Below are 13,533 nucleotides of genomic sequence, written 5' to 3'. Positions count from 1 at the left end.
ATATCGGGCCAGTATTGGCAAGAAGACCGGGCCAATATCGGGCCAGTATTGGCAAGAAGACCGGGCCAATATCGGGCCAGTATTGGCAAGAAGACAGGACCAATATTGAAACTGTTGTCTTGCCAAGAGTCGTTTATGTACCGGCGAAACGACTAATCATTAAGCATATTCGCCCAGTACTGGCTACTACTGTCGTACCAATATCGAGCCTCGTTTGCCGATATTGACCCAATACTGGGCCGTTCGTCAATTCCTACAAGGGTAATCACTGTGAGACAACAATTTTTGTTCGGTGTGACGAAATTGTTTTGCGAATTAAAGCGCAGTTATTGCACAGTCATTTTTCCGAGACTTCTTGTTTTTTTGAAGTTATTATAGCAATTTAATAATAATAATAATTTGCGTACTCGCACGCACTTATCGCGGAATTTATCTTCTTTGAATTTTCCGATTTCTGTATCGCACAGGTGTAATACGAAATTCTCGGTAATTCTACGTAGTTACGTAGAATCTAATCACCGTGACACGATCCCATAAGGTCTGTAATCCGGTTGTTGCGAGCTGCTATATAGATTATTGATCCACAGATTTTATGTTGAACGATTACACGCCGGTATTGCAACGTGCGAGTTACACAGTTTGGAGGTTGCGGCAACCGCAAATATTACGCCGGCATAGAAAGCGAATGGAGATAAGAATCTGATACGGATATATATATATATCCGTATCAGACATATATATATATATATATGTATATATGCATATATGTATATATGTACGTATATACATATATCGATGTGCGACGGTCGATCTCGGAACCACTTTCCATTGCTTCCTACCACTTACGTCCTGGCCGTTTAAACCCCGCTCGCGATCGCCTTTTCCTCTATACCTAATCCCAAAAAGAAAGTGGCTGAGCGTATTAACAGCGCACACACATCAGCGATAGAACCGATCTGACTTTAATTCTCATCTTGACTCTCTCGTCGAGCAATGGAATCGTTTTCTTCGCTTCGTCGAGGAAGGTGAGGAATCACTTTTCGCAATCAGGACTCGTTTCTCCTCTCGTTTCTTTTTTCTCTCTTTTTCTTTTTCTCTCTCTTTTTCTTTCTCTCTCTTTTCACGACGGTGTGTAATACGATGAGAAAACCAGTTGCCCTTTACCTCATCTTCGACTTTCCGAGCGTTAACGTTGACATTTATAACCTGCAATTATTACGCGCGGCCATGTTAATTAACGTACCGCGAAGAAAGAGGACCGATGTCGCGCGGGGCGCACGTTCTGTGCTCGCTCGCAAAACGAGGAGCACAATGAGGAGCAAATTAGGCATTTACCTGAAACCCCGACAATGGCCCGCTTTTTCGAGGTCAGGCGAAAGTGATGCGCAAACCGTCATCTAAGTTATAGCATAACTTGATACTCGTTAATTCACACTTTCTCATGATTGTCGCGTCGAGTTACATTCGGTCTCTTATTTTACACAAACCGCAGAGTTTATAAATTTCATCGTGCAACGATCGGGAAGTAACGGGATCCGATTTCGCAATAATTGTTTTTTGTCGCCTGTGTAAATTCATTTTACTGTGCTTACATTATAACTTAGAATGATTTAACATCTTTCATCCGCGCTTTCTTTCGCAACGCGAGTTTGCTGTCGCGCGAGAAACTTGTGAAAATTATATTTTGTTTAGCTCGACTGGATCAGCAAGTGTAGCACTAGAGACAAACAAAATGTCACACTGGTGGTAGTACAGCGACGCGATCGGAACTCGGTATTTTTTGCAAGGCCAAGTAAAAAGTGCAGTCGCGTGTTATACGGAGCTGTTTGGATTTCTATTTTTATGACTTTAGGATAAAACTTAGTCATTCTAAAAACAAGTTAGTCACTTCTTCGTCTCCTCTCACGTGTAGCTGTTCTCACGGAGTTGCACGGAGTAGTGAAACCTGTCTTTAATATGTTTTTGCAACTCCTCGCGCAAATGGCGAAATCCAGTTTGACCGCGAGCGAGTCAACAATAAAAAGCAAATTGGACGCCCACGTTAACAATTCCGAACAATAGCCTAAATTTGTATCGCGCTTGTTTTCAACTGACTTTTCTAGGTGAAAGCATTTTTTTTTTTTCTGCGACTAATTACACTTGAGATCTCCTCGCGATGATAACCGCGCGCGTCTCTTACGCCGCATAAAAATCGTAACAGCGGCTTCTGCTTTCCATCCGAAATAATAAAACACGACGCAATCTCGTAATTGCTTAATGATCGCGCGGATGACTTTCGACATGCAAAAATACAGTCAGAATTCACGAACGAAACAACACGAGAAGACTCTCGTACTTAATTGTTTACTATCGTATAATACCCTTCCCGGTGATATCGAAAGTTACACCTGATCCATGAAACCGTCGTTATTGTTGCACGAAAGTTGGAATATATTGTGTACTTGGCTTGAAGATCATATTCTTATTGAAACAATGAAGCACTCGCGCTCCCAGAAGTTTCTCCGCGTTCCATTTGATTTTCATTTGTTTGCATAAAATTCAATTGAACATTCCGCGAGTCGTATATAAGAGTGAATTTTCCGGAGAAAAACACAATAGATACCAATTAGTAGTCTACTTAGTAACATAATGAATTAGGTGATTCTGTGATGTAAATAAGTAGGTTAATTATTAGCTCGAAAACATATATTAATCAAGACAAAATGTGACAACTTAATTATTAGACGCTGTTAATTTTTTTTTTTTTTTTTCTACTTAATTTCGATTTCTGCGCGTTCGAAGCTTTTGGCGCGAAGTTGTGCGTCGCACGAGTGCGCGAGGCAGCTGAAACTTTCCTTCCGGGATCGCCGCAGCGTCCAACCTCGCGTGTGTTGTACACACGCCGCGAAATGCTCTCGTTTCTCTGTAGAGCGATTCATACGGTAGTTTTCAGTTCCAGGCATGCGTGAATTCTTCGCGAAGGTTAGGTTTCGATTTTTCATTTTCACATTTCGCCAACCGGGTGTGGTAAAAATTATATAACCGCGCGCGGGATTTCCTCATTGCGAGCGCGCACCGGTCATCCGAGCCTCTTTTTATTTGCTTCGCGCACTTAATTCTCACAGGCTCGCGCAAATGCAATTATCATACAAAAGGTATCAATGGAAAACATCACCGTAAAGCTATCAGTTGAACACATCTTAATATTTTGTATTCGCGTGCGTTTGTTAAACATTTAATTATTATTGAGCGACACGCGACAAGAGAGAAAATTAACGACGTGTTTATTAAGGTTTTTTTTAATGCGTATCTACTTAAACAAATATATTTACGCGTAATTAAAACTCACAGGAAGAGTTCGAAGAAATTATATAACATAAATTGAAGAGTCGTGGTAAATACACGTAGATAAGCAAATGTCAAGCGCGCGCGCGCGCTCGCGCGACACACAGGCTTTCTCGCTCGCGATGCATTCACCTTCGCCGATATTTATCACGCGAGTGCTAATTTTTTTCAATTCGTTCTCGTTTTCGTTTCTCACGAAAGGCAACGACGCCGCTTTCTGTTTCAGCGATGTGACGCAACCAGTCAGGAGTATTTTTGTGCAAAATGACTCGCGCCCTTGTCCTTCTCTGCATGGCCATCATTCTACCTCTCGTACGATGCCACAAGGTAAGATCAAGTATCGTCAAGACGCGCCAAGGACACGCGCAATTACTTGTTTTAAGACAAAGAGCGAGCGCGCACGCCCATCAGAAAAATTATTTTGCTCAAGTAAAGTAACGAACGCGAGTTCACAAAAGTGTGCGACAGCCGTCATAGTTAATCATATCGCTCATCGCGAGTCACGGTCTGTGCGTGCGGAGTGTCTTCTTCTTTATTTGCAAACGTATCCTTGTGTTCCAGCATTAACGTGTTCTTCTTCGCTTTCAATTTTATGATCCTACAGAAATATGATCTCAACGCTTTGAGGAACTGTTTTTTACGATATGTTCACGTGCGCGTGTTTTAACCTTTAAAGTTTGTGAATATTAATTTATCCCCCGTGCGGGGAAAAAGTAATAAGGCTCCAACAAAGATCTCATCGTCAGAATCAATCGCGTTCTATTAGATAAAACCGCGTGTAACAAATGCTAACGAAAATTAGACACAGTAGTTCGAACATATGTTGCGTAATTACGGCGCGCGAGGGACTAATTAGTTTAAAGCTGATCGCGGCACAGAGGAAAATTAACGACGCTTCATAATTCCGCTTGCGGTAAATGTCGGCTGCGCCGGTTTATTTCTAACAGGCTTGCTCTCGGAATGATCGTCGACGCACGCGAATCGACGAGTTTTAATGTAACGCTGGATATATATAGTTTGTGTTTTATGTTTGCAAACAAGATTATTGGTGTTTTGAATTTTGTCGAATTGAAAAAGCCAAAGTTTATATCTTATTTCATAATATTTTTATCAATGATATTATCTCTCTCTGTTAAATTGTACATGGGGAAACTTCGAATAAGATACGCGATGAGTGTGAGACGGCGGTGATGTATCATTAACTCGCAGTTTACTTATTGCTTCAAGTTCTTTACAGAAACTTTTAACTTTTGTTCAACGTGTTTTTCGATATAATCAATAAGTTGGAAGTTTAATCGAATAAAATCTATTCTTTGTGCACATTTAAATAAGTTTTTCAATGCGTAAAGGTCCAGGAGCTTCTTTTTCCCTTATTCGATAGAGCTGATCTTTCTTACATATTATTTGTTTGACAATTTGAACCATTGAGGGTGTCGCGGAAACAATTAAAAAAAATTTTTTTACGCAGAATAAATAAGAGCCACTCTACATCGTCTTTTGTTAATTAAGAAAACGCGTGTATAAAAAGAACACCGGATTGCGATCGATGGCACACGTTACGATTCAGCACGCGCGCCCGTTCAGTGTGTGCGCGTCATCTTGTCGTAGATAATCATCACACGAGCGGTGTTGTGGTCAATGGCCGGTTCTCCTCTGGACTTACGTAAGAGTAGAACTTCGAGCGCACGAAATTGCAACAAAAATCATCGAACCATTCGATGTTTTGTAGTAGGTATTGCCTTGCTTTCAATTTTTCTTTTTTTTTTTTTTTCCTAAGAAATCCAAATGTGGATGATAATCGCGCGATTTTCTTGTCTACGACGCGCACACACACGAGTTAAGAATTTAAGTAGCGGGAAAGCAGAACAAGCGAGCGAGAGATCGAGATAATCTTGTGCGTTAGTAAATCTCAGAAACGCGCGCGTTTTAATTTAAAAAAAAACAAAAAAACAAAAATGTCAAAGTGTGTTACAATTAGTGCCCCTTTCCGAGAAGCAAAGAGCATCGTGTTAATCATCGGTGAAGCGTGACGTGTGAGAAAGGACAGAAGAATCTTGTAATTGATACTTTAGGCGTTGTAATTGAAACGAGAAGCGGCGGCGTTTGCCTATCAGAGGCGATGATCATTGAATCATCACGTAGTTAATTGCTACGGCTTCGCGACTTACGTAAACTGTAAAGGAAATAATATTTTAAACGGCCTCACTTTCAGATGAGAAAACTTGCTCGCGCGATTTCCGGCAGCCGTGATTTACATGATTTCGAGTCGTATTTATTGACTGTAGGAGAGACCGAAAGCGAAACCGGAATGACTCTTCGCGAGAGTAAACCTCTTTTTTTTTTTTTTTTTTTTTTTTTCACGGAGACGAGACGACGACCGCGCGTTTTCTATCGATCGACGACGGTTATGCTCAAAGATGCGTGAAACACGTTACGATTGAAGCGCGCGACTCGCCGGTTACGGTTAATGAGTATTACAAAATTCATTGCCGTGATCGCGGGAATTACTGTCGTGAGAAACTATCGGATTTTATTATTGCCGCCAGCTGACGTGGACTCGCGCGACTCGTAATATTCATTTAATTTCGATAATTATAGATTTCTTTCTAATGTATATAGGAACATCAAAAACAAATTTAATGCAAAAATGGTAATTTTTTAAATTTAAATGCGTGTGTAATTAGTTTTAAGTAAAAAACAAATTTTGAATATCTAACGGATAATACGTAATTAACACTTCGTTGCGGAATAATCGCTCGCAGCGCAAATCGATTGAGACTCTCGATCGAACACACGATCGGTAATAATGAGCGAAAGTGATCGACCTTAGAAGCTGCGGGCTTCGTTTCGCCGCGGCTCGCGATTTCTGTGACACCGCGCGCGATCAAACGCCGCTAAATGGTAGAAGCAGACCTTGGAACGCGATTGGAAAATTGAATACGCCGCGCACATAACCCGATTGATCGGACATATCGCCGCGCGCGTTTTAAAACCAGACGGAGGCGAGCAAGCGATTCCGAGAATAAACTTTGAAAACTCCGAGCAAATCTTCTCGCCGACCAATTACCGTTTGCTTGACAAATCGCACGAATGCGAATTGCGAATTCGATCGAATCGCAATTTGCATGCCAGTGCGCGCACGACGACGCATTACTTAATTGTATCAATTTAAATATAAAATCGCAATCTCCTTATTATGTTGTGAAAATCTGAACTTTCAATTGTGGATTAATTCGTTGGTAATTCCGCAACGTGCTTTGTGAAGCAACACTTTTCACGAGACGAAATGTCTTTTCCGCGATCGTCGTAGTTTCGTACGTACACACCGCATTTTATTGTTCATTTCTCTTTACCTTATTTCCCCACGATATTGGTAACACGATGGGAATAGCGTGTATCGCCCAAGAAAGTAATTCGGTTCGGTAATCTTTCGGTAAGAAAACTGAAATTGAACTCGCAGAACTGTCAAGACGCGCGGGAGAAAAAAAAATGTATAATACAACGTAATGACGAATAATGACGAGAAATTGCGCCGATCCCCGGAAGTTGGATTTGCTTGCGAAAGATCTCGCTCAAAAATCCTTTTTCAAGCCGCATATTTATTTCCTTATTGAACTAATTATACGGTGGTAGTTTTCAAGAGTAACCGTGAAATATATTTGCGTCCGACGAAATTAACTTTCTTTCGATTTGATGTTCCAATTAACGCATATTTCGCTTGGGATTTACGTTGACATGTCACACACAGCCGTAGGATTTTATAGGATTTCGAAAGGCGAGTCGTAATAACCGACCATTGTGTGTGTGTGTAACATCTTTATTTAGATTTATTCATATCTATTTGGACTTATCCATCAGCCGTTTAACAGAACGTGCGATATTACGACGAATCTGTATTACGTAAGAAGAAACCATTGCAACATCCGTGTTCATTTAACTCATTTGTGTTTCAGATTCACGAGCACATGACAAGGGAAGAGATGCTATCGGTGTTCTACACGGGACACGATTCCGGTAATAGCAGCAAAAACAAAAAACGTAGCACACACACACACTTAGCGAGCGCACACACCATCTTCCCATTTTTTTGTCCCGTGACGCAAATCGTGACGAAAATCGGTGCGGGTCATCGATCAAGCGCGTGATTCAAACGCGAGAGAATTTTCGTCGAGAGGAGTCGCTCTCCTCGTCGACAATCCGCGTTAAAGCGAGACGTCAATGTTTTTTGACTCTCTTTTTGTGTGTCGTATACAATTTTTTAACATGTAAAAAAAACCGAAAGAATCATTAATTATTATGAGACGCGCTATAATCGTAATTTGCAAACATCCATGCTAACGATATGCTAATCTTGTAAAAACGTATAATTTTCAAAGATTATTACGTTTCATAGCAGAGTTGTGTTTTTTTTTTCTCGCGAAGGTTACTGACAAAAATAAATTAAGCCTAACAGCGGGGACGGGAGGGAAGAGAACGGGAAGAAAATGATTGAATATATAATCTTGTGCGGTGCATATAAACATGCGCTTTTTTCATCCTCGTACTGCAGTGCCGCCGTACGAAGTCGTGCCCGTGTTTCACACGGTGTACAAGAGGAGCGTGGACGCGATACCACAAATTCACCTGAAGGCCTTCGGCAAAGATATCAGCCTTTCGTTAAAGCCCACGGAAGGACTGCTGACGGTCAACAGTCTGCCGATGTGGACTGTTGTCAGAAACGCCTCGCAACCCGACGGCCTTCGCTACGAGCGGGTGAAGAACGTAAGTGACTTCCTTTCTTTTCGACCATTCTCTGTCGCGTTAATTTTTTTCTTATTATCGCGAAGAAAAATTTTTTTCGAAAATTGCCAGAAACATAAATATGCGATTTTTAATAGAAAAAATGTTGCGTTTTTTTGTACATTTTTTCGGTATACAGTCGATTAAATTTTTCTTTTTTTTTGACAGTAAAAGGGAGGCGACGAAGTCCAATTGTTCCCTTTTGTTCCAGGCTGACGTGGATATCGGTGACATCTATCAAGACACGGAGAACATGGCTTCCATTCTGCTGCACCGGGACACGAATGGGAAAGTGCGCGTTGTAAGCGGCCATTCTTTCTTAATCTCCCTTTCGTCACCGCCGCATTATTGCGGGTGACGTCTTTCGTCAACCGGCACGACTCGCTTAGGACCCCTGTGTTATAATTATAGCAATATCGCAATTTGTCGCACCGCACGGCGTGTAACAGTTTTATTGCGGCGTTACGGTGTTTGAAGTACTAAAAAAAAAAAAAACAAACAAAAACAGTCGTTGATACGCGAATTGTTAATATATGCGCGGTGAAATGACGGAAAAAAGATCGGAAAGAAAATTTGATTAAATTCTTTACACGCAAACAGGAGCTTTGATTACATCACATTTAAGTTTTTGTTCTTTTTAATAATTCTAATTTGTGTTTTTAATGCAAATATAAATTATTTGTGGCGTTTATTAAAAATACACACGTAACTCAAAAATAACATACCTACGTCACAATAATTACCAAATTTTTACTTTCTTTTGTTTTTTGCCTTTATAATAGAATTAATTATATCATTGATTTACGCTTGACAGATACGTAGATAAAAAAAAAAACAATCCGTGTGCACATAAATCTCGCGTGTATTATTATTAAAATGTATTACATTTACTACGTCGAAGAATTTATAATCTCTTTTTTGAGAAGCGATCATCAAAAAGTGTATACACTAAGTGTATATATTAAGTTTATACTAGAATGTCTGTTCCGAAATAAATTTAATATATACACGTATAAAAAAATACGATCGTCATCGTTTTCATGAATTAAGTATGACATCCACTTTGCGGACAAAATTTATCGATTTTCAGTGCTTCACCGTATCGGTGTATTTTTGCGGAACAATCGTAAAATCTTTTGGCGGATGATAAAAACTTTTTTTTTTGCAAAAGTGACTAAATTATTATATTGATGTCAATTGACATTCAAATGGATCAAACACACGACTTATTAAACGATACGTTACGATATTGTGCGAAACTTAATCATTCAATTGTCGGGAATATAAAAGTGTGTCTACCTCGGGTTCATTTTCATAATGACGTATCGCGCGGCCGCGAAGTTAAAAGCAGCGCGCAGCGAGGCGTGTAGTTACTTAAGCACACTGGCGATGCATTGACCGACGATTTTGACATTTTCTTCTTTGCAGTTCGCGCAACTGACGTTTTTCCTCGGGATTCAGAAATTAAATGCTCACGCGAAGATATTGTTTGTGTCCGCGAGAAGAGAGAAACCAATAAAACCGCGCCATAGGTCCTACCTTTCGCCACCGGTCTGCAATTTTGAGAGAAAGAAGGATGTTGTTCCCAATAATTTCGCGTTCAAACGAGCGTGACTTGATTTCTCTTACAAAGCTTCTTAATTGCCGTTCTACGAGGAAGCGGCTGTCTGTGCGCACGGCGTACACACAATATATTTTTTCTTTATTTACATTTATCTCATATAAGTTTTGATGATGACAAGAGAGCCTCGGGTTATTCGCGCCCGCTTGCGAAGATATCACAATTGTTCATGTAACGCTATTCAATTCGTTGCGAAATTTCTAAGTTGTAGATTTTGCAGGTTTCGAAAGCGAGAAGACGTGAATTCGAAATGAGAGGTGTCCAATGTGCTAATTCATTGTCCCGTGATATAATATACGATTTTCTTGTTTCTCATAAAAAAGAGAATCGCGTTCTTTCCTTTCCGCAATTGTAACATCGATATGTTTTATCAACAAAAATCGAGATATGTAACATCTGAATAGAAACGTTATTACGCGCAAGAGGCTGAGGTAATTGTGCCAGTAACCGAACATATGTCTCAATAGATGTACATTTAATTAAATAAAAATAATTATTGCAATAAATATTAAACATAATCAAATATTAAACAATCTTCAAATATTAAACATTCTCTGTTTTAAATATGTTTTGAGATTTTTTTTTGTAAATATTAGTTCTCTCTCTCTCTCTTCTAATTACATAATAAATACTTTGTTAGAATTATTTCTTTAATAAAATGTGTTCAGTCATTGGGGCCAGGTACCTTATCTGTCAAATATACGCGTCGAATATACGCGAATAATACGCGAGTACAAACTGGTTGCGCGGGCGAAGTGATGTGTGTTACAATTACCCGCGTTACATGCCTTATATGTGAGTCGTGAAAGTTAATCGTTCGACGTATGAAAAACACCCTCTCATTCACCTGCATAAGGATTTAAACGCCGAACGCGACGATAGGATCAATCTCTTTTTCTCTTCCGCGCGCGCGATTCGCGCGTGGGAGTCGGAATGAAATTTTAACGAAGGCGAAACACCGTAATGTCGTCCGAGCAAAACCTGGGCTTGTACATAATATAATCTGACGGTTACATAATGCACCGTAAAAGCGTTATTCTAAGTGACCCCGCGGTGTCTTGACCTTTCGCTTTCACTCTCTTTCTCTCTCTTTCTCTCTCTCTGTCTCTGTATCTCTCTCGCTCTCTCCCACCTCCGAGATATATCTGACCAAATGCACTTCTTACACGGGTTTTGCCGCAGATCGAACGGCTCAGGATCGTGTCCGGATCGGAGAATTAAGCGCACACGAACAATTCGCCTCGCTGCGAAACACGCTCGAAATCCGTGATGGAAACGTTCGATTTAATCGAACCAACCACGGCTAAATGCGTTACGCTTCATTTATTGTAATAAATCGCGGCGCAAACTTTGCGTAATTTTGAGGATAAAATGTATATACGTCATCGGATGATTTCGCAGGATGCAACGTTATATGCCGTTTCGCTCTATCGCAGTGTAGTTTGATAGTTAAGCAACAATTACATACGCTTGTTTGAAAGTTTAGAAAACACGGATTGAAAATTATGTTTGAAATTTTCGCGGCAAGAACACGCGCGAACATCCTTTTCGTAGATTTCTTTTAAAATTTCACATCATTGTCTGCTTTTGTTTCGAGCACGGAAAAACAAAACAAAAAAAACGATATTTTATATCTGAAAACATTGCGGTTGCTTTGGAGAAACTGTTACAGTTACAGTTACAGTCACAGTTAATTACAAAGAAGGTTTGTGCTCCAACATTATATCCGAACAGTAAGTTGTGCAACACACGCGGTTGTGTGAACTCTGTGTCTCTGAAACGCGTATTTAAATTCCCCCAAAAAGTACGACGAAAAAACACGAGAAAATAAGACGTTGTTAAAAACTCACGGAGTTGCAATTTGCGGTTTGTAAACGTTTCGCGACGCTGTTTCGTTTTAGGACGGAACCATCGGTTCGGGATTGGTTATTCGACCGCTGCCGGAACGGGTTCTGCAGGAAATCGTGAGCAAAACGCCGTCTCTCCACGAATCCGAATTACTGCCCAACGTTACCAGAAACGACGACTTGAAGCGCACAAGTCATCACATTGTTTACAAAACAGTGGATCGGCCCGTCGACGACGAGTACAGCGATTTTTGTGAGTGGGATCGTACAGAGATCGGAATTGTTTCGATTGTATTCGAGTCAATTTTGATTCGCTGTTTCAAAAAAAATTCACTGCTGGGAAAAATCTATAGTTCGCTTTTTATTATATTTTTCAGCACTGGCAGTGATTTTGAAACACAGTCTTTGAAAAGTGCATTGATCAAACAATTTGTTTTTCTTTTCTTGATACAACACATTGTCTCTTACATAATTGCAAATATTTTAGCGCTGATGGAGCCCGACCACTTAGCTAAGAGGTATAGAATCAAGCGGTCGATCAATAACAGATCGAAGCGCGAAGCACCGTACGTCATTTACCCGGAAATCCTCTGCATTGTGGATTACGACGGGTACAGGTGAGTCGACTGATGCATCATTATGAAGTGTATATGTACGCGATGTGTATATGCATATGTACAGTTCCGAGCAATAACCGTTATTTTCCTTGTACGGACGCGCGTTCCCGCGAATCACCGGCGTAATGACACGTTTTTGTCGTTTATACGAGCGCGTATTAAACGCGCGTGCTCCTCTAAAACGAACGCGATCGTTTTTTTTTGTTTTTGTGCTTTCCAGATTGCACGGCGGCGACAACGTACAGATCAAACGATACTTCGTGTCCTTCTGGAACGGAGTAGATCTGAGGTACAAGTTACTAAAGGGGCCAAAAATACGTATCAGTATAGCGGGGATAATAATCTCACGGGTAAGCGAGAAGACAAACGACAAGAAAATAAAAATCATCTTTTTTCTTCAACAACGCACGCGCGGCATGACTTTAATAAACTGTCGATCAAAACACGACCGACGAGTTTCTTTAGATATGTAAATCTCTTTCTGACGTGTGTAAAAATTTTTATTGTTGCCTCTCGAAGTCTCGTAAAACCAGTCGTGTCGTCGAAGTCACGACTTGAATAAGTATTATTGCAAGTTATATACAGACATTGACGACTCTCGTCTCTCTCTCCCTTTTTTTCTTTCTCTCTCTCTCTTCCTCTCTCTCTCTCTCTCTTGCGTGTAAAATTTAAAATTGTGTTACATTCAGGGACGAGACGCGACACCGTACTTAGAAAGGAATCGCGTGGGAAGAGACGCAATTGACTCGGCGGCCGCTCTGACTGACATGGGCAAATACCTTTTCCGGGAGAGGAGACTTCCTGTGTATGACATCGCAGTTGCCGTTACAAAGTAAGAGTGTCCAATTCGTATAAAAAGTGGTTTATATACTACGTATATATATATATATGTTATAGCGTACGCTACTCTGCGACGACAAGTCACGAAAGTGTCAGCAGATATTATGCTCTCTTTCTTTGTGACAATCCAGATTTTTTTTTTAACACTTTGAGCGCCACGTCTCCCAATTCTGGAAGACACACGACTTATATCCGCAGAGGCTCCGTCTTCCATTTGTCTCTGGGGAGACAATCTTATTTGCTCAAATGAAAACGAGTTTTGCAGTTGTTTGCAAATATGTTGAATATAAATAAAGAAACTTTATTTTGACAAATAAATATATGTACTCACGAACACATTTGGCGCTCAAAGTGTTAATTATTACAATAACTCATTAACTTTATGACTAATTGAAGGAAAAAATTTTCTTTTCTTTTTTATAATTTTAAATACTTTTTTCCACTTTATTTTGTTTTGTTGCAATATTCAATATTTTTATATGAGTATATATATTTTCTATTACGT

At 40.1% G+C, this 13,533-nt stretch overlaps 1 protein-coding gene across 5 annotated transcripts in view; it reads left to right on the top strand.

Annotated features, from left to right (window-relative positions):
- Nucleotides 1-13,533, top strand: part of LOC109855383 (A disintegrin and metalloproteinase with thrombospondin motifs 8-like) — a 45,560-nt gene that overhangs the window by 23,596 nt on the left and 8,431 nt on the right. For all 5 annotated transcript variants that reach the window (XM_020429588.1, XM_020429592.1, XM_020429590.1 and 2 more), the window contains 8 exons: nucleotides 3,551-3,651; nucleotides 7,278-7,338; nucleotides 7,874-8,085; nucleotides 8,315-8,404; nucleotides 11,626-11,824; nucleotides 12,059-12,188; nucleotides 12,409-12,538; nucleotides 12,878-13,020. In XM_020429588.1, the coding sequence (XP_020285177.1) occupies nucleotides 3,589-3,651; nucleotides 7,278-7,338; nucleotides 7,874-8,085; nucleotides 8,315-8,404; nucleotides 11,626-11,824; nucleotides 12,059-12,188; nucleotides 12,409-12,538; nucleotides 12,878-13,020 (1,028 nt within the window). In that variant the 5' untranslated portion in view covers nucleotides 3,551-3,588. The remainder of the gene's footprint in view (nucleotides 1-3,550; nucleotides 3,652-7,277; nucleotides 7,339-7,873; nucleotides 8,086-8,314; nucleotides 8,405-11,625; nucleotides 11,825-12,058; nucleotides 12,189-12,408; nucleotides 12,539-12,877; nucleotides 13,021-13,533) is intronic.

The sequence above is a fragment of the Pseudomyrmex gracilis genome, unplaced genomic scaffold, assembly GCF_002006095.1.
Source record: "Pseudomyrmex gracilis isolate BER0280 unplaced genomic scaffold, ASM200609v1 scaffold_88, whole genome shotgun sequence".
Lineage (NCBI taxonomy): Eukaryota > Metazoa > Arthropoda > Insecta > Hymenoptera > Formicidae > Pseudomyrmex > Pseudomyrmex gracilis.
This window is presented reverse-complemented; position numbering and strand designations above follow the sequence as displayed.